The sequence below is a fragment of the Erythrolamprus reginae genome, chromosome 6 (genome assembly GCF_031021105.1).
Source record: "Erythrolamprus reginae isolate rEryReg1 chromosome 6, rEryReg1.hap1, whole genome shotgun sequence".
NCBI classification, from domain to species: Eukaryota; Metazoa; Chordata; class Lepidosauria; order Squamata; family Dipsadidae; genus Erythrolamprus; species Erythrolamprus reginae.
In genome coordinates, this window is record NC_091955.1 from 16,624,958 (window position 1) to 16,650,003 (window position 25,046).

At 41.9% G+C, this 25,046-nt stretch overlaps 1 protein-coding gene across 2 annotated transcripts in view; it reads left to right on the plus strand.

The window, feature by feature from the left end:
* The window catches only part of GRAMD4 (GRAM domain containing 4), a 162,334-nt gene that overhangs the window by 131,235 nt on the left and 6,053 nt on the right, over positions 1–25,046 (plus strand). For both annotated transcript variants that reach the window (XM_070755352.1, XM_070755353.1), the window contains 9 exons: positions 1,016–1,107; positions 6,563–6,611; positions 8,863–8,934; positions 10,181–10,224; positions 10,349–10,458; positions 12,682–12,836; positions 18,654–18,801; positions 20,860–20,953; positions 22,171–22,255. In XM_070755352.1, the coding sequence (XP_070611453.1) occupies positions 1,016–1,107; positions 6,563–6,611; positions 8,863–8,934; positions 10,181–10,224; positions 10,349–10,458; positions 12,682–12,836; positions 18,654–18,801; positions 20,860–20,953; positions 22,171–22,255 (849 nt within the window). The remainder of the gene's footprint in view (positions 1–1,015; positions 1,108–6,562; positions 6,612–8,862; positions 8,935–10,180; positions 10,225–10,348; positions 10,459–12,681; positions 12,837–18,653; positions 18,802–20,859; positions 20,954–22,170; positions 22,256–25,046) is intronic.

A 25,046-nucleotide genomic window follows, 5' to 3' on the forward strand; every position in this document is an offset into this window, starting at 1 on the left:
GGAAGTTAGCGTTCGGCTTCAGGAGACAGCTCCTTGGCGCTCGTATCCCGAATGTGAGCTCGGGAGGCGAACAAAAATGTCGCTCCCCTCCCAGCTCTTATCTCGAGTAGCTCGTAAGTAGAGCTGCTCGTATGTCGAGGTTCCACTGTACAAGGAATTGCAATAATAAGTCGAGATACTAAGTGACTTGACTGGTTGTTGTTGTTGTTATTGTTGTTATTGTTGTTATTATTATTATTATTATTATTATTATTATTATTTTGGGGGGGTTGTTATGCAAATGCATGGCCATTAAGCAAAAATGGCAGTTGTTAAGCAAAGCCATTTTACCTAATGGGCATTTTCTTACCAGAAACTGGAAGCAAATGCCAGAAAGTTGCAAAAGAACGTTGTGAATTGTTACATAACCATAGGACACTGTAAAGGGTGTATCAATTGCCAGGTGCCCAAAATGAAAGGCATCCTATCTTATTCCATCATATCTTCAAAATCAGTCACAAGTAGTTTTTTTTGGGGGGGGGGTCGGTCATTGTAACCTTGCTAAGTGATCTGGTTATAAGTTAGGAATTTTAATTAGAAAGCTCAGAACATCTGCAGTTTAAAAAAAATTAAGCAGAGATATGTTTGGTATTTTCATCTGTAAGTAATATTTATTTATAGAATACAGGTAGTCTTCCATGTACAACCACAATTGATCCCCAAATTTTTGCTGCTAAATGAGACTTCTTAACTTGAGTTTTGATCCATGTTATGATTCTTCTTGCCACAGTTGTTAAATGAATCATTTTTGCTTGCCAGAAGATCACAAAAGGTGATAAATATGAACCAGTTGTCAAGCATCCAAATTTTGATCATGTGACCCATGAAGTTACATAATGACAATACTCTGATTAATATCTAATTTAAGGGTTGTAGGGTTGCAATGAAAGTTTCTACCCATTGCTGTTAAGATGTTTTAACATAATAATGGCATTTAAAGATAAAATGTGGCTCTTCTTCTTTTTTCTTTTTGTAGATCTACATGAATGCTGTATGGCATGGCTGGGCCATTCCTATGTTCTTATTTTTAGCAATTTTGAGGTTGTCGCTAAATTACCTCATAGCCAGGTAATCACTCTTTAATATGTTATCAATAATAGGTATGTCTCAAATACTGGAGTATATACTGCTAGAATTTATGCAATTTAAAGTGAGGTATGAGCTTGTCTAAATAAATCAATAAATTAATGTATTTTTATATTGCTGTGAGCCGCCCCGAGTCCTCGGAGAGGGGCGGCATATAAATCCAATGAAATAAAAAATAAATAAAATAAATAAATAAAAAATATTTAATGCAGTTAATTTAAAAATTGGTAACAAAATAGGAAATTCCAGTCTTTGGTGCCTTGTGCTTTAAGAATTGTGCACTGCACATTGAAATACAGTGTTCCCTCGATTTTCACGGGTTCGAACTTCGCGAAAAGCCTATACCACGGTTTTTCAAAAATATTAATTAAAAAATACTTTGCAGTTTTCCCCCTATACCACGGTTTTTCCTGCCTGATGACGTCATATGTCATCGTCAAACTTTCGTCCTCCTTTAATAAATATTTTTTTAAATAAAGTTTAATAAATAAACATGGTGAGTAATAATCTAAATGGTTGCTAAGGGAATGGGAAATTGCAATTTAGGGGTTTAAAGGGTTAAGGGAAGGCTTGTGACACTGTTCATAGCCAAAAATAGTGTATTTACTTCCGCATCTCTACTTCGCGGAAATTTGACTTTCGCGGGCGGTCTCGGAACGCGTCCCCCACGAAAATCGAGGGAACACTGTACAGTGGTACCTCATCATACGAACTTAATTGGTTCCAGGAGGAGGTTCGTAAGGTGAAACGTTCGTAAGATGAAACAATGTTTCCCATAGGAATCAATGTAAAAGCAAATAATGCGTGCAAATCCTTCAGGAAAATCCCAAACTTTAGAAGGGAGGCGAACAGAGGGCAGGGAGGAGCAGCTAAAGGGGGCGGGTGGAAGAAGCAAGGCTAGGCTAAAGGGTGAGTGGGAAGGAAGAAAGGCAAGGGGGGCGCCCCTCCCTTTTCTTTCTTCAAAAGACACCGTTTCAGTGCCTCTGCAAGCATGCAAAATCTTTACTCCTCCAAGCTGCCCCTCCGTTTTCTTTCTTAAAAAGACACCCTTTCAGTGCCTCTGCAAGCACGTTGTTCTCTGCAAAATCTTTACTTCTCCAAGCTGCCCCTCCCTTTTCTTTCTTCAAAAAAGGGGGAAAAAAGAAACCCCTTCATCCCAGCAGCAGCTGCTTGGGTTCGTAAGGTGAAAATAGTTCGGAGGAAGAGGCAAAAAAAATCTTAAACACCGGATTCGTATCTTGAAAAGTTCGTTAGAAGAGGCGTTCGTAAGATGAGGTACCACTGTATTTCCCTGGAGGGAGTATTTACCTATAGTACTTAATGTTATAGATTTCTTCCATATCAGAAATGGTAGCTGGTAGTGCTAGTTCGTCAAGGGAAAGATCGTCTTTCAAGGGCCGTTCAGAAACTCAGGAACTCCCAACCCTTGCGAAAGAGTAAGAATCTGAAATGTTCTCTATTACGTAGATTAAATAAATTGGTTTTGGTCTTGGCTTTCATCCAGGATTTTACTTTACTTCTACTCTAGTACAGCAACTGCAATCCACTGTGCATACTTATCATCACATTTCGATTATCTTTGCAAACAAAATGTGATTTTTGTGTTGTGTTTAAATGGAAAGGAGACAAATCGGTTAGATTGCCTTTCATATGTTTGGGGAATATGAAATTCAGCGCAATTGTAGCTTCTTTATGAATTACAATAAGAGGAGAAAGTAAACAAGAAATCATAGAGGTTGAATTGTGTTAGTAAATCCTTCCCCAACCCTTCTCTTTCATCACATTTTCATGTGTCAAATTTATTCCTAATATTATTGGTACTTCTACTGCATTTCTTGTAATGGAATGGATTAGATTCGGTCAGCAAGTCCTGTTGAGTTGTGTAGAGCAGTGTTTCCCAACCTTGGCAACTTGAAGATATTTGGACTTCAACTCCCAGAATTGCCCAGCCAGCAAATGCTGGCTGGGGAATTCTGGGAGTTGAAGTCCAGATATCTTCAAGTTGCCAAGGTTGGGAAACACTGGTGTAGAGTATTCAGATTAGAAACATAGAAGATTGACGGCAGAAAAAGACCTCATGGTACATCTAGTCTGCCCTTATACTATTTCCTGTATTTTATCTCAGGATGGATATATGTTTATCCCAGGCATGTTTAAATTCCGCTACCGTGGAACCACGTCTGCTGGAAGTTTGTTCCAAGCATCTACTACTCTTTCAGTAAAATAATATTTTCTCATGTTACTTCTAATCTTTCCTCCAACTAACCTCAGATTGTGCCCCCTTGTTCTTGTATTCACTTTCCTATTCATTGCCTGGTAAAATTGCTGCCATTGTCTTCGTATCAAAGAGCCACAGGATGAGAATAGCTAATGGGAGAAGTGATCACGGTAAACAGGAACTGATTGACAGATTCATGTGGCTTTCCAGAAAAGATAAACTTTGAAATATAGCCCCATTTCCAATTGTATTTATAGAGATACTTTTACACGATAAACGTATAGGGGGAGTCCCAATTTCATGCCCTTAGGAAAGATGAAATATAAATACTTATTTACTGTTCTGTCGGGCTCTCTAGTAGAATCCTCCCAAAAATTCACAGGTACAAATTTCAGACACACACACGTTTGTAAATTCAAAACAATGTTCTTTATAATGAAAATTCACTTACCGTATTTTTCGCTCCATAAGACGCAGTTTTTTTCCTCCCAAAGTAGGATGAAAAATCAGCCTCGTCTTATGGAGCGAAGATGCAGGCAGGGAGGGGGGGGAGGCTGCGAATTCGGAAGCGCCATCCCGCCGGCTGGCTGGCTAGCTGCTGCCTGGCCCACCGTTCCCCGTAAGCTACGCCCGTGAGCAGGCGTGCACCCCCAAATACACCCGAGCGCCCTTTTCCATGGGCGCGTGCTCCCCATCCCCCTGCCAGCCCGCGGGGAGGTGGGCGGGGGCGGGGAGGTGTGGCAATAGGAGTAAACGGAGCCGCGGCCGCCCCTGCCTCCCCACGGTGCCTCCGGCCAAATGCGCCCCTGGCTTCTCCACGCTGCCCTATTGCCCGCCCGAACCGCCTCCTCTGCCACCTCCTGCGTTTGGGCGCGATCTGCCTCCTCTCCTCTGCTGCCTCCTCCTGCCTTGGGGCGCAATCTGCCCCCTCTCCAACGTCGCTGCCTTCTGCCTTGGGGCGCGATTCGCCCCCTCTCCTCCTCCGCCGCCGCCTTCTGCCTTGGGGCGCGATTCGCCCCCTCTCCTCCTCCTCCGCCGCCCCCTGCCTTGGGTGAGCAATCCGGGAGTCCGGGACAGGGTGGCTTTACGCCATGAAGAGAAAACGGCCGACTTTTCCCTGCTGCCGGAGCCGTTTCCTCTTCATGGCGCAAAGCCACACAGTCCCGGACTCCGGGATTGCTCGCCCAAGGCAGGAAGCGGCGGAGGAGGAGAGGGGGCGGATCGCGCCCCAAGGCAGAAGGCGGCGGCGGAGGAGGAGAGGGGGCGAATCGCGCCCCAAGGCAGAAGGCAGCCATCTGCCCAGACAGAAAGGAAACAAGAGAGAGAAAGTGAGAAGAAGAGAGAGAAAGAGGGGGAGAGAGAGAGAAAGAGAGAGGGGGAGAGAGAGAAAGAGAGGGAGAGGGAGAAAGAGAGTGGGAGAGGGGGGAGAGATAGCAAGAGAGGGAGAGAGAAAAAGAGAGAGGGAGAGGGGGGAGAGATAGCAAGAGAGAGAGAGAAAGAGAGAGGGAAAGGGGGAGAGAGGGGGGAGAGAAAGAGAGAGGGAGGGAGAGAGAGGAGATAAAGAAAGAGGAGAGAGAGAAAGGAAGAGAAAGAAAGAAAGAGGGATAGAAAGAGAGAGAGAGTGAGAGATGCTCAGTGAGCCTTTCTTTGAAGTTGCCTTTCTTTCTTTCTTTCTTTCTTTCCTTCTTTCTTTTTCTCTCTTGCTCTCTTGCTCTTTCATTCATTTTTCTTTCTCTTGCTTTCTTTCTCTCCTTCCTTCCCTCATTCCATTTCTTTCATTCCCCCTCTATTTTTATTTCTCTTTCATTTTCTTTCTTTCTCTCTTTCTTGCTTTCTTTCTTGCTCTTTTTCTTTCTCTCTTTTACCTTCCCTTCCTCTATTTCTTCTTTTCTTTCTCCTTCCTACCTTCTTCCCTCCCTCCCTTCAGTCCTTCCTCTCTTACTCTCCCCTTTCATAAGTTTCCTTGCTTCCTTCCTCTGTTCCTGTCCCTTCCCCCTTTCTTTCTTTCTTTCTTTCCTTCCTTCCTTCCTTCCTTTCCTCCCTCCATTTCTTGCTTTCCTTTTCCTTCCTCCCTTCCTCCCTTCCTCCCTTCTTCCCTCCCTCACTCCCTTCTTTCACTCCTTCCTCTCTTCCTCTCCCCTTTTTGGCTCAAAATATTTTTTTTCTATTTTCCTCCTCTAAAATCTAGGTGCGTCTTATCAGCAGGTGCGTCTTATAGAGCGAAAAATACGGTAACCTAAGCCCTGTTTTGGTATAGCAAAGAGCACTCGTCTCCAAACAAACTGGTAATTTGTACAAGTCCCTTATCAGTTCTGTGATACTTAGCTTGCAGCTGTGAGGTAATTCACAGTCCTTCTTCTTTCACAAAGTGAAACACACTTTGCTCTGGTTTAGTTTCAAAGCGGGGAAAAATCAGCACACAAAAGGTCAAAGCCAGTAAAGCAGTCACGAAACACAAGGATCAGATAATCCTCCACAATGGCCAAACCCACAGGCTGCTCTTTATAACAGCCTCACTAATTACCACAGCCCCACCCAACCACAGGTGGCCTCATTTTCTTTGATAATAATCTCTCAGTTGTTGTTGCCTATGCATCGCTCTCCGCATGCGTGGCTGTATCATTAACTCTTGTTCTGAATCCAAGGAGGAGCTAGATAATTGATCTCCTTCTGAGCTGTCTGCCACACTCTCCTCCTCCCTGTCACTCATGTCTTCTTGGTCAGAGGAGCCTTCATCCTCTGACCAAGGGGGGAGGGCAAAACAGGCCTGCAGCATGTGGATGTCTCCCCCACATCCACAGTCCTTGGGGCAGAAGCGGGGCCAGAGCTAATCACAACATTTACCGTATTTTTTTATAGTGATGGAATATTTTATTAATCATCATTAGCATAATGTTAAATCCCGATTGCATTAGTCAAATAATCTACATAGAATCAATACTTTACATTCATGAACATTGTTGTAATAGCCTATTCTATTTCATTTTTAAAAATCTTAGGTATGCATTTTATTAATCAATCTACTGTAGTCTATTGGACATTCAGGACTACAAGATCCCTTTAAGATGGATGTCAGGACTATATTAAATATTTTTTTTTAATTTGAAAAGATAGATTCTGTTGCCATCTTGAGTTGCTTTTAAAAAGAATTTCTTCTGTTTCATTGTTATGAAGCCGCATAAAAAACCAATGTTTAATGCAAATCTCCCCTTTTTTTAGAGGGTGGAGGATACAGTGGAGCATTGTGCCTGAAGTTTCTGAGCCTATCGTAAGTCCAAATGATGTTGAGATAACTTTTGAAATGTTTATATCATGGATGTCAAACTCAGTTTCATTGAGGACCGCTTCAGGGCTGTGGTTGACCTTGGCAGGGGCAGGGAGGAGGGACATGGTTGACTGAGTGGGTGTGGCCAACTGGGTGGGCTTGGCCAGCTTGGCGCCACTCCCGAAACTGCTGGCATGTTTCCTCTTCACACTGGGTGGACTGGCTCAATGTTTCCTCTTTGCATTGGGTAGACTGGGCTGAAGCGACATGGATCCCACGTTCCCTGTTTACATTGTGTAGAGTTGGCTAAAGCGATATGGGCCCAATGTTTCCTGTTCAAATTGTGTAGACTGGGCTGAAGCGATGTGGGCCTGATGTTTTCTCTTCACATTGGGTAGACCAGGCTGAAGCGACACAGGTTGGCCCTTTACAGCCGCCAGGTTGCCTCTAACCACATCACGGACCAGATGCGGTCCGTGGGCCTTGAGTGTGATATCCCTGGTTTCTGTTAACGTTTGGACACATTTTAAATGTACACAGGTAGTCCTCAAATTACAATCGCAATTGGGACCAGAATTTCCATTGCTAATCAAAGCAGCTGTTAAGTGAGTTGTACCCGATTTTATGATTCTCCACCATTATTAAGTAAGTCACTGTGATTTTTAAATGAATCCAACATATCCAACTTCCCCCATTGACTTTCCTTGTTGGGAGCCAGCTGATAAAAAATCACAATGATGCTCAAATGGAACCCAGGACATGCTAAGCATCCAGATATTGATCACATTTCCATTATATTACATTCTGTTGTAATAGCAATAGCAATCACACTGCTTAACAGTGCTTTAAAGCAGGGGTCCCCAACCGCCGGGCCGCAGACCAGTACCGGGCTGCGGGGCATGTTGCTCCGGTCCATGGAGTCAGCACTTCCACACCTGGCCCCCTCCCTTTTTTCCCCTCACCCAAGGAAACCCCCGCGCACAAACTTTTGAAGTGTCACAAAGCCACGCAGTCCCAGATCGCTCGCTTCTTCTTGCCTAAGATTGCTAAGGTGAGCAGTGCCCTGCGCCGGCCAACAAAGCCAGCTGCCTGGGAAAGTGGTGCACTTTTTAAACACGCGCTTTTCAAACGCGCCGCTTTCCTGTGCTGGCCAGCAAAGTGGCGCTTTTGAAAAGCGCATGTTTAAAAAGCGTGCCGCTTTCCCGGGCAGCTGGCTTTGCTGGCCGGAGAAGTGAACGATCTGGGATTGCGTAGCTTTACGCCGCGACGACAGCAACAATGGTGCCGGGCCGGCCTTCAAGCGTGGCCCTTCGCGGCACCCCACCACCCGTTCCTGCAGATAGAGGTCGGGCGTGCTACCGGGAGGCGGAGGTGTTGTGGGGTCAGGTGCTAGGCGCCGTGGACGCCACAGAGGGCGAAGGGGTAGACATGGCTGCTGCTTCTTAGCTGGACAGCCGGACGGGGCGGAGGTGATGGCGGAGTCCGGCGCGGGGGCCATGCGGGGCCGCTTATCCATGGGGCCACGGACCGGCAAGCTGCCCTCCTCTCTCTCTCCGCTCCCTCCCTCTCTCTCTCTCTCTGTTGCCGGCGTGGTGTACGAGAGAGAAAGAGACAGAGAAGAAAGGAAGGGAGAGAGAAAGAGAGAAAGAAAGCAAGAGATAGAGAGAGAAAGAAAGCAAGAGAGAGAGAGAGTGTGAGAGAAAGAAAGCAAGAGAGAGAGAGAAAAGGAGAGGAAGAGAGAGAGAGAGAAGACAGGAGGAGAGAGAAAGAGAGAACAAGAGAGAGAGAGAGAGAAAGCAAGAGAGACAGAGCAATGCAGCGCCGAGAAGGACTGGCTGTTGGTTCCTTGAAGAAGAAGACGCCGCCGCCGCCGCCGTGTAAGTCGGAATATTCATGTAAATCAGAATATTCCGACTTACACCAAACTCGGCTTACGACGGGCCGTGGGAACGGATCCCCGCTATAAGTCGGGGACTACCTGTACTTGATAATCCTAAGGCTCTTATTTTCTGCTCTCTATGTCTTAGGAGATAGCTTTGAGTAATATATTGGATGCTTTTGTTCCTTTTTAAAAGAATCATAGTTTAAACAGAGACAAGCTGGCTAGCTTTAAAGTGCAATTTATGCAGCTGTTTTGTTTCAGCAAATTATAGTTAAAATAAGTCACAGCATTATTGTGGAGGGTATTTTTCCTTTCTTTACGTTTAAAGCCACACACTCATGGTTTGATGACAAACTATACTTACTGTTTTAGGAACCTCCCAAAGAAGACTTAACGGTGTCAGAAAAGTTCCAGCTTGTTCTGGATGTGGCACAAAAAGCACAGGTATGAAACCTTTGGCATCTCCATTCAGCAGTTGCAGGTAGAAATCTGTGAAAAATGATTGTTGGAGAGTATAGCCCACTGAGGACTAGAATGTTTAAGGGAGGCAGCTTGGATTAGTCACACTTGATTTTCCCACCTCATTTGAGAAAATAGCAGAAGTGTGGTATGATGGCCTAGGGATGGAACTCTCAACTCACAATTAGGAGGCTGTGAGTTTGATACTAGGTAGAGGCAGATATTTCTCTCTCTGGGCACACTGAGAATACAGTGATACCTCGTCTTACAAACGCCTCGTCATACAAACTTTTCAAGATAGAAACCCGGGGTTTAAGATTTTTTTGCCTCTTCTTACAAACTATTTTCACCTTACAAACCCACCACAGCTGCTGGGATGCCCCACCTCTGGACTTCCGTGGCCAACGTAGCACCCGTTTTTGTGCTGCTGGGATTCCCCTGAGGCTCCCCTCCATGGGAAACCCCACCTCTGGACTTCCGTGTTTTTGTGATGCTGCAGGGGAATCCTAGCAGCGCAAAAATGGGTGCTTCACTGGCAACGGAAGTCCAGAGGTGGGGTTTCCTAGCGAAGGGAACCTCATTGAAATGGCAGCATTGCAAAAATACAGAGGTCCAGAGGTGGAGTTTCGAGGACTTTGGTGGTTTTGCGATGCTGCCATTTCAATGAGGTTCCCTTCGCTGGGAAACTCCACCTCCGGACTTCTGTTGCCAGCAAACCGCTCGTTTTTGCGATGCTGGAATTCCCCTGCTGGGATTCCCCTGCAGCATCACAAAAACAGGGAAGTCTGGAGGTGGGGTTTCCCATGGATTCTCAGGGGAATCCTAGCAGTGCAAAAACGGGCACTTTGGCTGGCAAAAGGGGTGACTTTTGGGCTTGCACGCATTAATTGCTTTTCCATTGATTCCTATGGGAAACATTGTTTCGTCTTACAAACTTTTCACCTTAAGAACCTCGTCCCGGAACCAATTAAGTTTGTAAGACAAGGTATCACTGTATATCTTCTGAACAAAACTCCGCATTGGTAACAGGAAGAGCATCCGGCCATTAAAACACTGTTATAGTATCTCCATTCATTTGCCCAGACTCCACAAGAGATTATGGGGTTGTTAAATGACCATGATTTGAGAAATAGCAGAACAGTAAACGTATAAGTTTTGATTTAAAAAATAAATGTATTATATACACAGACATGTTTTCCAATCTAATTCTCCTTTTCTTTCTTGATTACAGAATTTATTTGGGAAAATGTCAGATATTCTGGAAAAAATTAAAAAGTAAGTTTCTGTATATTTATCTTTCTAACAACATATTTTTATCAGGTCTGAATGGTGACCATATTTAAATGCTGCCTACTTATCTTTATTTTCTGTTTTTCCTCCCTCCGCCCCCTCTCTCCAGTTTGTTCATGTGGGTCCAGCCTGAAGTAACTCAGAAACTATATATTGCTTTATGGGCAGCTTTTATTGCATCCTGCTGCATTCCTTACAGGATTGTTGGGCTTTCAATAGGTAAAACTATTATCTTTTCACATTGCGTGCTTTCTTGAACTTTAGAATTCCACATCCATTGACCGTTTGTTGCAATAAAGTTTGAAACTTCTTCTTTTTTAAAAAAAAATAGTGGCTATTTATCAATTTCAAGTGAGTCATTATATATCTGAGCCTCCTTCACTTTGCAAGCTTGCCTTCAGAGTGATTTTGGGTGAGGGAGACACTGCAACTATATGGAAAGACTTCCCGACAAGCTACCATATTTTTTGGAGTATAAGACGCACCGGAGTATAAGACACACCTTAGTTTTGGGGGAGGAAAATAGGGGGAAAAATCTGCCTGCCAGGTATTTATCTGGCTAGCGTCCTTAGTCTGGTGAGCTTCCGCACATTATTTTATCCCATGGTTAGGGCTTTAAAAAAACTTATTCCAAGCGAGCAGCAATGAAAAAAAGCCTGCAAAGACTTGAGGTCTGGAAAAAAACCTTCTTTGCAGAGAATAGCAATGAAATAGTCTGCAAGCTGGAAAGAGCAGTGAAGATTGTTAGCGCCTCATTAGCGCTGGGGGAAAAAAAGCTTTGAAAAAGCTGCAGAGTATAAGACACACCCAAGATTTCAGCCTGGAAAAAGAGGTAGCTGCTTCAATGATCCAGAGAAAGCATCTTGAGATAGGGCCCTGCATATTGTTAAAGCCAGGGGTCCCCAAACCTTTTACGCAGGGGGCCAGTTCACTGTCCCTCGGACTGTTGGAAGGCCGGACTATTAAAAAAAGCTATGAACAAATCCCTATGCACACTGCACATACCTTATTTTAAAGGAAAAAACAAAATGGGAATGTACTATTTAGAGGGGGGGGGAAGAAGTCTGAAATTCATATATGTTTATGTTTTGTTTTTAATTTTCTTTTGTTAACATCTGATTGTAGGTTTTCTTGGCTTATAGAAAAATGTATAAAGAAAGAAGGAAGCACTTTGGCATAATGGTTAATAAGTTAGAAGTATAATTGGTGTACTTTTTGAAGGAACATTAAGGAGGGAATTTAATTAAAAGAAAATGAATGTAACTGGATGACAAAATCAGGGAAAAAAACTTTTGCAACTTTTTTGATGATTGATATTACTGTAGTTACTAACAGAATACCGCATTTTATTCATAGAAAATTAGATGGAACACTGTGTTGTGTCACTCACCCGCGGGCCGTAGTTTGGGGACCGCTGGTTAAAGCTCTCTTTCACAGTATAAGTAGCTCTTGACTTACAATACTTCATTTAGTGACCGTTCAAAGTTACAACAGCACTGAAAAAAGTGACTTTATGATCATTTTTCATATTTACAATCATTGGAGCATCGGCATGGTCACATGCTCAAAGTTTGGATGCGTGGCAACTGGTTCACAATTCATGATAGTAGAAGAGTCCTTGGTCACATAAATCCCCTTTTGAGACTTGACAATCAAAGTAAATGGGGAAACCAGATTCATTTAGTGGCCCTGTTACTGATATAACAACTGCAGCGATCCACTTAACCAGTGATGAGCTGCCAAAATTTTTACTGCTACACTGGGCGTGGCTTGTTGTGTGGGTACGGCTTGATGGTCATGTGAACGGGTAGGAGTAGTTTGCCGGCCCTGTGACCATGTGGGAGTGGCTTGACAATCATGTGACCGGGGGTGGCTTAAAGGACATGTGACTAGGTGGGAGTGGCTCACCGAGATAAGATAAATTTTCAAATAGGGGCTTGAACTCTTTTTCAATTGATTAGGTCACATTATTTGAATAGCCACAAAAAGGACAAATGATAGACAGCATTATTTGTTGAGGCGCACAGTAACATTTTAAGATTTTGTACTAAGCCCACAAGGTTCAGTATGATAACAGATTAGACAAGTAGCTCAATTTTCTTCAATTGCTGAGCAATTAAGGATCATATTAAGATACTAGAGAAGGAAGGACAATAAAGAGCTATTAAGTATTCAGTAAATATTGCATAAACATACTATCCCCACTGTATCTGTCGTCCCCCCCCCCTCCAGTGGGGGCAACAGCCCATCCCTGCACTTAACAAATGTGACAACAAAGGTCATAAAATGGTACAAAACTCACTTTTTTTTTTTCTCGTTTAGCAATATAAATTCTGGTCACAAGTTGAGGATTTGCAAATTAGTATTTACAGTATAATTTTACTTCCAAACTTCAGTTGTGAAACTTTCCTCATTCCACCCTTTGACTTTCTGATTATGCAGGACTTTATGCAGGAATTAAATTTTTTCTGATTGATTTTGTCTTCAAACGGTGTCCAAGACTACGGGCAAAATATGACACTCCTTATATCATATGGTTGAATTTGCCTACGGATCCTCAACTTAAAGAAAGGGCTAATGCAACAGTATCAAGACGGGTAACTTTTTCCCCCTTTCTTTCCTATTTCTTTCTTCATAACAAACATCTGTGTAATTTCAATGAGCAGAGCACATAGAGGGCTAGTTATTCATGGTCCAAATCCAATATTTACATTCTCGTCCATTTATTTAACTTACTGCTCCTCCCTGCCTACCCCTTTCTAAAATCTTCAGGCATAGGATTATGATGCTTTTAAAATAAGAGATTGTTCAATGGAAAAAATACTTTTTAAAACAATTTAGAGAGTTCTAGGGTTCTTTTTTTAATTAAAAAGAAAATACTTTCCTCTAAAATGTTTGACGGCGTCTGAAATATTGTAATATGTTTTTGACAATATTTTAATTCATAGAAAGAAAAGAAAGTAGATTTGGGATATACCAGTAAAGTCCAACTAAGAACTTGACTATGTTTGTGCCCTTGTTCAATATGATCAATATACTCATTAACTTGGCTCACTTGCAACTCAAATAAATGCATCTATCTGGAGCAATGATAAACTTGGCTAGGTTTATGGAATTAAAATCCAGCAACTAGGCAGATTAGCACTCTGGGGCTGCGTGTTTAATTCATGTGACTTGTTAAGAAACCAACAATCGCTTCTTTGTGCTTTATTCCTGAAGCTTAGTCACTGTTAAGACATTGAATACCTTAAGAGCTAAAAGATAAAGAGTTCTTCCTGTATGTCCCAAACAAACGTTAGGTTTGTCTGCAATCAGGTAATATATACCGGTAGTAAAAATGGAAAATCCTTTCTTTTTTTAAAGGTAATAAAATACTTCTAGCTTTAAATCAGAGGTGAATAATTGGCATCTCTGTTACAATTTCTTTCACCCTCCAAATGTGGTAGCTGAAAATAAACATTACAATAATTTATTTTTTAGCTATCTTGAAGTGAGACCATGTATATAAAATGTGCAACTAAATTCTAAATTATGATTTATGGGACTCTTTTTCCTGAATGTTTAAAGTGACTCCTACTTACTTCACCATGGATCTCCTGGTAGATATTTCATTCCTTGTTATTAGTAAGATACAGACCTCAAACTCGTGGTGTCATGTTGCCGTCACCTGACATCTCGCGATGTTTTTCCCCTTCGCGGAACTAGGGTGGGCGTGGCCTGCGTGTGATGCACCTGGCCCGTGGGCTGCCAGTTTCACAACCCTGATTTATTATTATTATTATTATTATTATTATTATTATTATTATTATTATTATTATTATTTATTAGATTTGTACGCCGCCCCTATCCGAAGACTCAGGGCGGCTCACAACAATATAACAGTTCTACTAAGGGCCCCATCAGCATCTTCTACAATTAGTGCCAAATGATTAAAGAAGTGAAAAAGCAAAGTTAAAATTCATTAAAAGCCCTCCACTAAGGCTACACAACAATATAAGAGTTCTACTAAGGCCCCCATCAGCATCTTCTACAATTAGTGCCAAATGATTAAAGAAGTGAAAAAGCAAAGTTAAAATTCATTCCAATGGTCACTCCTTTTAAAAATCATTTCTTTTTCTAAAAACCCCCAAAACTACAGAACTCTCTCAAATACTTCCGTGAATCCATTTTAGCTAAATCCTCCTTAGAGAAATGATTAAACATCACTAACTTGTGCAAAACCAGTCAGGAATCAGAGATGGGAACATCCAGCCAGGCATCTGTAGTTTAAATCAAATTCAAAAACTGCTCTATCCATTGATACCTTTTAGGGATTTTAAAAAAAAAAATTAAGTGTAGTCTATTGGTATGCAAAAAGAAAAAAATCTTACCAATTCACTCAGATTGTATTTTTATTCTGCATATGATGCAATTAAATAGGTTTTGCTTTCTTTTCTTTTGTCATCATCACCTTGTGTTTGTTTGTTTGTTTTTTTCCTACTGCCAGCTGTCAGGTCATGAAAAGGTATGGATCTTAGAGTGGAATATCTTCTGTCTTTCGGATGATCATTTGTGTTCAGAATGAGCAGCAATGTTTCTTTCTTTCTTTCTTTCTTTCTTTCTTTCTTTCTTTCTTTCTTTCTTCCTCCCACTATCTTTCCCTTCCTCTGTTGTTTATGCAAATATGTCTAACTGTAATGTTTACGTTTGTATTAATTACAGTAATTGGCCTTCCATTTGAATCCAAAGAGCCAGACATGTAGAAACTGCTTTTGTTATTAACGGATCAATTTTGCATTGTGTTCAATATTTCCCTATTCAGTTGAAGACATGGTTTGATAAACTTGATGGGGCAGAGCATTCGTATAACTATTGCTTTATTTAATTTTACTTTGCGTGATTAATGGAAGAAAACTCTTAGACGCATATAACAGCATTAACAATATGGTATGCCTTCAAAATTAATAGTCATGAAAGTCCATTTGCTTATAATGATTTAACAGTACTTTGAAAAATGGTTGAATCAGAAATGAAAGATGCCTTCATTTAAACATTGAAATAGACCAGTCTAGTTGCCTGCGCAGCTGGGAAAGTTAGCAATTGTAATTCATCCATAAGACTACGTATTATTATTATGATTATTTATTGGATTTGTATGCCGCCCCTCTCCACAGACTCGGGGCGGCTAACAACAGTATTTCTTACCCCAAATTTAAATCTGTATATATTGGAATCCCTCTGAACATATTTGCTATGTCCAAAAGTAAGTGGCCACTTGATGCAAAACAGCAAATTAAACTTTGGAGTCCATGGGTTGAAATGAAAATATATACAGTAGTACCTCTACTTAAGAACGTAATTCGTTCCGTGTCCAGGTTCTTAAGTAGAAAAGTTTGTAAATAGAAGCAATTTTTCCCGTAGGAATCAATGTAAAAGCAAATAATGCGTGCAAACCCATTAGGAAAGAAATAAAAGCTTGGAATTCGGGTGGGAGGAGGAGGAGGAGGAAGAGGAGGACAGTCACTGCCGAAGGAAGAAGGTGAGGTGTGGGGAATAAAAAAAAATCCAAAACTTTAAGGCTTAAAAAAAAAAAGAGGGGGCAAGGAGGAGCACGTACCTCCCATATATCCGGCGCGAGGCTGCCTCCCATACACTGCGCCAGAGAGAGAAACCCAGGGGGAATGGCAGGAAACTGGCCGGGCCTTCGTGCCGCTCCCAAATTTCCTGGGAAATTTTTCCGGGCTCAGGTTCTTAAGTAAAAAAATGTTTCTTAAGAAGAGGCAAAAAAATCTTCAACACCCGGTTCTTATTTAGAAAAGTTCTTAAGTAGAAGCGTTCTTAAGTAGAGGTACCACTGTATATATATATATATGTATATGTTTTTCTGCCTCACCATTTCCCTCTTACAATGCCAAGGAATAGGAAAGTATTGGTATAAGTAGTCTTTGACTTAAAATCGCAGTTGGGGCCAGAACTTCCAGTGCTAAGCAAAGGGGTTATTACATGAGTTATGCTCAATTGCATGACCCTTTCCGCTACATTTGTTAAGTGAATCACCCTGAATCTTAAGTGAATTACATAGTTGTTAAATGAAACTGGCTTCCCTCATTAACTTTGCTTGTTGGAAGCCAGATAGGAAGGCTGCAAATGAGATCATATGGCCCCAGACACTGCAACTGACATAAATGCATGTTGGTTGCCAAATCACAAATTTTTGTTACATGACCACAGGGATGCTGCGATGGACTGATTGCCAGTTGTTTTTTTCAGTGCCATTGTAAGTTCGAAAAGTTCCAAAATGAATGGTTCTAAGTCAAGGACTACTTGTACATATTCAACATTCCTGAATCCATGTTGAGCTTATGCTTATTAAAAGCGGGATAGAATAGAAGTAGACTTCCTGTATAAGTAGGAATGCGAATATTCCCACCTAAAAAAAAATCTACTGCATTTTTATGCTTATAAGGTGGCTTGTAATATTTGGTCGCCCATTTTCCCCATCTGCCCTGCTAATCAATTTTTGCTGGACAAAAATCATGTCAAGTGAATCACTTTTTTTTAATCACTTTGATGAGATCCTACTTATAACTTTGGGGTGCTTTGGGAACATATTACAGTGTTTTAAATTGCACCGTAGGTAAATTGATTCTTTATTGGTGGCAGGTCCTACAACCTCTTGCAAAGCTCCTGTTTGAAGTTCTGATAGTTGAGATTGTGTTTTTCTTTTTAAATGGAAAATGTATTTTTTTATACCATCAAAAGGATGTCCAAAAAAGCATCAGGGACGTGCCCTGTTTTGGGTCACAACACAGATTGGTTATATCAGTGTTTCCCAACCTTGGCAACTTGAAGAGATCTGGACTTCAACTCCCAGAATTCCCCAGCCAGCAAATGCTGGCTGGGGAATTCTGGGAGTTGAAGTCCAAATCTCTTCAAGTTGCCAAGGTTGGGAAACACTGGGTTATATGATATACACAGGTGTGGGTTCCATTTGCCTTCACCATCAGTTCACATTGCGCCATTTCACGCACACAATTTCACTTCCACACATGGTCAGATGGTAGATTCTGCCCGAAACACAGCTGTGGAAATGCTCAGCTGTGCTTCGGATGAAAAAAATAAAGGCTGGTATTAATCTGGGGGTAGGCAGGAGGGCTTTTTTTTCGAAGCAGAGGATGACGAGATGCCATCAGACCACAGAAAAATTTGCCAAAAATTGGGGGAAAAGATGGCGGTGACCACAAGCCAGCACCACCCGAACTGGATCCGTGACACCAAAAATACATCACCAGCGGGTCGCTAACGTTTCAGGCGATCTGGTCTGAAACGGAAGGAAGCCACCCCTGGATATACAGTCATGTGTTGGATTCAGTTGAAGGAGTTGCACAATTATATCACCCTTCAGAGAAGATCCTGTGTCAAATAAAACTACTTTATGTATTGTTCTGTCGGGCTCTCTGGTAGACTCCTCCCAAAAATTCACAGGTACAAAGTTTAGACACACACACGTTTGAAAATTCAAAACAATGTTCTTTATAATGAAAATTCACTTAAACCAAGCCCTCTTTTGGTACAGCAAAGAGCACTCGTCTCCAAACAAACTGGTAATTGGTACAAGTCCCTTGTCAGTTCTGTGATACTTAGCTTGCAGCTGTGAGGCAATTCACAGTCCTTCTTCTTTCACAAAGTGAAACACACTTTGCTCTGGTTTAGTTTCAAAGCGGGGAAAAATCAGCACACAAAAGGTCAAAATCAGCAAAGCAGTCACGAAACACAATGATCAGATAATCCTCCACAATGGCCAAACCCACAGGCTGCTATTTATAGCAGTCTCACTGATTACCACAGCCCCACCCAACCACAGGTGGCCTCATTTTCTTTGATAATAATCTCTCAGTTGTTGTTGCCTATGCATCGCTCTCTGCATGCGTGGCTGTATCATTAACTCTTGTTCTGAATCCAAGGAGGAGCTAGATAATTGATCTCCTTCTGAGCTGTCTGCCACACTCTCCTCTTCCCTGTCACTCATGTCTTCTTGGTCAGAGGAGCCTTCATCAGCAGATTCCACCGGGGGGGGGGGGGAGAAACAGGCCTGCAGCATGTGGATGTCTCCCCCACATCCACAGTCCTTGGGGCAGGAGCTGGGCCAGAGCTAACCACAACATGTATAAAAAGAGCTTTGTTGGAATTCACATTCCCAAGCAGTTGTATCACATGATGAGTCTGAGCATACTTTATCAATCCTAACTCACAGCCTGATAAGTGATGGAATCCTTCAAAGGCTGATCAACCCCGGATGTTTTGAAGAGGGGTTGTGGCCGCATCCGACATGCGATTTCTAGCACTAAAGCAGGACATTTCCTGAGGACAAGGGAAGATAACATGACTGAAGCTTGTGTGATTTATGCAAGTAAACTAGATTTATGTTGTTTCAGCCTCAAACAGCAGCAGCCCGAAGCTGTGTAGGTTCCAACGCCTCTACCGGAGTGAATCGGGACGAGGAAACCAGCCGCTTTCACAATACAAAGAGAGGAAACTTCCATGAAGTATTTAACTTGTCAGAACATGAGCGTCCATTGGCAGGTATTCCCCCAACTCTTAACTTTGGAGGTGGACATTTAAATAATGAGATTTCTTTTTTTTAAAGGCCCATAAAGTAACATTATTAAGAAACGATTGACATCATATATCAGGGACCGCCTTCTGCCGCACGAATCCCAGCGACCAGTTAGGTCCCACAGAGTGGGCCTTCTCCGGGTCCCGTCAACTAAACAATGTTGGCTGGCGGGGCCCAGGGGAAGAGCCTTCTCTGTGGTGGCCCCGGCCCTCTGGAACCAACTCCCCCCAGAGATTAGAATAGCCCCCACCCTATTTATAAATGAATGAATGCATGAATGAAGAAAGAAAGAAAGAAAGAAAGAAATCTGGTGTTGGACTCCAGATCGATATTAATCTTTTATCTTGCAGTCGACAGATTTTCTGTGCAAGTGGGATGGCTGATTTGACCTTGGTTGAAATATAAATTTGAGTAAATGGAACATTGCACTTGTTAGAGAATTTTAACTTTACCTTGACTTGAAACATTTACTTTACTTCAGTGTCTAGAAGAGTTCATATAAGTGGCAGGTTCCTCTTATTCTCATACCGGTGTGCTGTGCGTTCATTGCGATGTTTCATGTGCGTGCACGTTCCCTCACACAATTTTGCTTCTGCGCATGCACAAAAGCAAAAAATTGCATGCGCGAACATCTCATTTTGCTCCCGCGCATGTGCAGAAACAAAAAATCATGCACGGGCAAGCATCCACAGAAATGATTGCGCTCCCACGCATGCGCAGAAGCAAACTGTTGGGGCCTGGATGGGTGTCAACAGACTCAAACTCAACCCTGATAAGACGGAATGGCTGTGGGTTTTGCCTCCCAAGGACAATTCCGTCTGTCCGTACATCACCCTGGGGGGCGGAATTATTGACCCCCTCAGAGAGGGTCCGCAACTTGGGCGTCCTCCTCGATCCACAGCTCACATTAGAGAAACATCTTTCGGCTGTGGCGAGTGGGGCATTTGCCCAGGTTCACCTGGTGCACCAGTTGCGGCCCTATTTGGACCGGGAGTCACTGCTCACAGTCACTCATGCCCTCATCACCTCGAGGCTCGACTACTGTAACGCTCTCTACATGGGGCGACCTTTGAAAAGTGTTCGGAAACTTCAGGTCGTGCAGAATGCAGCTGCGAGAGCAATCATGGGCTTTCCTAAATATGCCCATGTTACACCAACACTCCGCAGTCTGCATTGGTTGCCGATCAGTTTCCGGTCACAATTCAAAGTGTTGGTTATGACCTATAAAGCCCTTCATGGCACCGGACCAGATTAACTCAGGGACCGCCTTCTGCTGCACGAATCCCAGCGACCAGTTAGGTCTCACAGAGTGGGTCTTTTCCGGGTCCCGTCAACTAAACAATGTCGCTTCTCTGTGGCGGCCCTGGCCCTCTGGAACCAACTCCCCCCAGAGATTAGAACTGCCCCCACCCTCCTTGCCTTTCGTAAGCTTCTTAAAACCCACCTCTGCCGCCAGGCATGGGGGAATTGAGATACTCTTTCCCCCTAGGCCTTTACAATTTTATGCATGGTATGTCTGTATGTATGTTTGGTTTTATAATATGGGTTTTTAACTGTTTTAATATTGGATTGTTATATGCTGTTATTATTACTGTTGTTAGCCGCCCCGAGTCTACGGAGAGGGGCGGCATACAAATCCAATCAATAAACAAACAAACAAACAAACAAACAAACATTCCCTCCTGAAATTGGACAAAAAAAGGCGGCCCAGCAAGACAGCACCGGAGCTGTTGCGCACAAATTGTTTAATCAGTGGGCAACTACCGCACTACTACACCATAGAAACCCACCTCTGGTCTGTATGCATTTTGGGGATTTGGATTCTGTTGTTTTGGTGACTTTTAAAAAGAAAAGTTAACCACATAAATCAAAGTTTATTGAAGATTTCACTTCTTTACAAACGTGTTTTGTTTGTAGGAGTAAATGTTTGCCAACTATAAAACTTTTAGGTGTATCTGAAATAAACCAATATTACAGCTGCTTACTATGTCAAAGTAAAACGGAATAATTGTACTATTTTATAGTGTGTGAAAATGGCTGGCGCTGCTGCTTGATAAACAGAGATAGGAAGATAACCACTGATTACATTAGGAATGGAGTTCTCTATGTTACTGAAAAGTAAGTGTTTGCATTATTTACAGCAGGATGTTAAAGCTAGGGCCACTAGATTTGGGCTGCAAAATAATGGACAATTACTAGCTGGCGATAGGGAGTTATTTTCCTCCCAACTCCTAATGTTGTCCATATTTTTGCTACCCGAATCTGATGGCTGTATTTAAGAGTGGGGTGGGGGGAAGGTTAAGTGTTTTTGTAAACTACCCAAAAAAAATTAAAAAAAGAAAAGAAAATAACTTTCAGAGTTTTTTGCGAATCTATAAAAATGTTATTGAAGAGATTGAAGATCTCTTATCCTAAGGCTCTTAAGACTGAAATTTAATATAAATGTTAACAGGAAAGGAATATTATACAAGGCTCCAATAAAATAAGTTTTCAGTGGGGTTTCCTTATGTTGTGGTTCCGTCTGAGGCCCCTCCGGGAACGGCTGACCTTCTGTCGGTTTCCAGCTCAGAGGGAGAGGCTGAGGAACAGGAGGTGCAGACAGACGAGGAGGAGGAATCCCAGGCTGAAGAAGAGGGAGGACAGCCAGAGTCCCACCAGGGGGAGCTCTCCCCAGCAAGCAGCCTGGATTCCTTAGAGGAAAGTGCACAAGCCATAATTGATCTGCGACAACGAAGAGCTACTCAGAGACGGAATCAATTGGCTAAATACTTTCAGCATTAAAGTGGCAACAGCTGGGTTTGGGTGTGGTGCTCTTGGGAAAGGCTAAAAGGCAGACCCACCCTTCCTGGCTTGTGGAGTTTTATCTTTGAGAGTCGTGGGACCTGACTGTGAACTTTGGCGTCTTGGAATCCTGGTTTGTGCCTTTGACTATTGAAACATTGGGGGGGGGGGGGTGCCAGCAAGAAGCTTGCTGTATTGTCTGGACATCAGGACCCTGCTGTACCGTATTATATCCTGTCTGTTGGGAAGAACAGGTTTTCCTCTGTGCTTATTTTTTCCAGTTATAAAATACTTTTGGCTTTTACCAGAGTGTCTGGCTGTTTTTTCCAGTTGGTGTTGAGGTCTGGGGGAACCCAGACAGAACACCTTAGAAGAGATATTCATTGTTTTGCACAAGGATAGAAATCACAGTTAATATATGATCAAGGGAGAAAGCCACTTTAGTATAGTAATTAAAGCATCTGCTAGAAATATAAATAACGTAGTAGCAGAGTTTTAAATCATTTTGGATTTTTTACTTTTTTAATTTATATTCTTTCTTTCCTTGCCTTTAGTTACCTATGCTTTGAAAGTTCCAAATCTGGTTCATCTAAAAGAAATAAAGTTATAAAACTTGCAGATATAACAGATATTCAAAAGGTAAGTACTTGATTTTTCTTCTGTGGTTTGCTTTAACTTTTTTTATGTTGAGGAAGCTTAGCTATCTTGTCAAGATTTTTTTAAAAAATGACGCTGCATTAAATAGCAAATTGATGCAGTGAAATAAATATAATCTCAGATTTACTGATTAGGACTAAAAAGCACATCCATTCACAGCTGCCCCTGGATATTAAAGTTCAAAAATCTGTGACCCATTTAGCATTAGCTGTAGGATTAATGTAGAATACAGCATTAGCTGTAGGACTCTATGCCTCAAAAATAAGTTTTTATTTATTTATTTATTTATTTTGTCCAATACACAATGAGGGTTTTAGTGGGTATATATCAATATACACATAGTAAAATACATGATGATGGTTATAGAGGAGATACTGATAGTAAAATATATCTAAGAAATAATAGAAAAGAAGATATAGGAATAGAATATATCAATGAAAGAATAGAAGAAGAGATATAGGAATAGAGGAAAGGTATAGGAGATATAGGAGAGCAATAGGACAGGGGACGGAAGGCACTCTAGTGCACTTGTACTCGCCCCTTACTGACCTCTTAGGAATCTGGATAGGTCAACCGTAGATAATCTAAGGGTAAAGTGTTGGGGCTTTGGGGATGACACTATGGAGTCCGGTAATGAGTTCCACGCTTCGACAACTCGGTTACTGAAGTCATATTTTTTACAGTCAAGTTTGGAGCGGTTAATATTAAGTTTAAATCTGTTGTGTGCTCTTGTGTTGTTGTGGTTGAAGCTGAAGTAGTTGCCGACAGGCAGGACGTTGCAGCATATGATCTTGTGGGCAATACTTAGATCTTGTTTAAGGCATCTTAGTTCTAAACTTTCTAGACCCAGGATTGAAAGTCTAGTCTCATAGGGTATTCTATTTCGAGTGGAGGAGTGAAGGGCTCTTCTGGTGAAGTATCTTTGGACATTTTCAAGGGTGTTAATGTCTGAGATGCGATATGGGGTCCAAACAGATGAGCTGTATTCTGGCAAAGGTTTTGTAAGCTCTGGTAAGTAGTGTGAGATTGCCAGAGCACAACTCTTGAAGCCTTCTTGGCTATATTGTTGCAGTGGGCTTTGGCACTTAAATCTTTTGTTATTAGTATACCAAGGTCTTTAACCGAGTGGGGATTATCTGTGATAATTTGATTATTCAGTTCGTATTTGGAGTTCAGATTCTTCTTCCCAATGTGTAGGACAGAGCATTTGCTAGTTGAGATTTGGAGTTGCCATGTGTTAGACCACTCAGAAACAGCGTTAAGGTCTTTTTGGAGAGTAGTTGTGTTATCGGTGGTGTTGAAGAGTTTTACATCATCGGCGAAGAGGACACAGTTGCTTGTGATGTAATCGCAAAGGTCATTGATGTAGAGAATGAAGAGCGTTGGTCCCAGTACACTACCTTGGGGAACACCACTTTTAACTGGGACAGGAGTGGATATGGTGCTTCCTATTTTGACCACTTGTTGTCTGTTTGACAGGAATGCTGTAATCCATCTGTGGAGGGATCCTAAGATGCCATAGGATTTGAGTTTTAGGAGTAGTTTGTCGTGGACCAATGAATCAAAGGCTTTGCAGAAGTCAATATAAATTGCATCTGTAGATTTCCCTTGATCTAGATGAGTTGTCCATATATTTTTGCAGTGGAGGAGCTGCAGGTTGCAGGACAGTTTTTTTCTGAAACCAAATTGTTTGTTAGAGAATATGTTTGTTGGAAGGAATACTTTAGACTTTCCCTTCTGTGTTATTTTTTAAACAACCTGTTATTTCCTACTCATCCCCCAGATATCTATGAAACCCTGAAAAAAGATGTAGTTGTTCTAAAGAGATAAGATACATCACTTTTGCCAAAGATTTTTCAAGATTCCAAAGTACCTTGAAAACCAAGAACTGTTTTTAGTGACTATTAATGATTTACTATGCTTATATGCTGATCATGAAACCTGAAGTAGATCTTCCAACTGATTGCTAAAATATGTACAGCTATAGTAAATTGTACCTCTGCTTATCAATTCATTTTTCTGCTGATAAAGTTTCTTATCTTTCCTGGGATTAAATTTAATTCAAGATTGCCTATATTGGAATATACATACATACATAATGTGCAATAATAGCAGTAACACTTAGACTTACATAGTAGTTCACTGTGCTTTACATGTCTCTTTATAAATGGTTAACAGAGTCAACATTGCCCCCAATAAGTTGGGCACTCTCAGTCGTGGGATTCCAAAACCCTCACTCCCAGTATAGAGATATTGTATTTGAACATTTCTTGGATAATATTCTGTGTTTTCCAAGATGATTCATATAGGCTTCTCAGGTTCCATGTTTCAATTTGTAGTTTTGTGTTTATCTTATTTATTTATTTATTTATTCATTCATTCATTCATTCATTCATTCATTCATTCATTCAGTTATTTATTTATTAGATTAATACAATTAAACAATTCATGACAAATCTAATAAATTTAAAAAACATTTTAAAAACCCATTATTAAACCAGACATACACACAGACATACCATACATAAATAGTATAGGCCCAGGGGAGAAGGGGGGGGGTGCCTTAATTCCCCCATGCCTGACGGCAGAGGTGAGTTTTAAGGAGTTTACGGAAGGCAAGGAGGGTGGGGGCAGTTCTAATCTCAGGGGGGAGCTGGTTCCAGAGAGTCGGGGCCGCCAGAGAAGGCTCTTCCCCTGGAACCCTCCAGACAACATTGTTTAGTCGACGGGACACGGAGAAGGCCAACTCTGTGGGACCTAATCGGTCACTGGG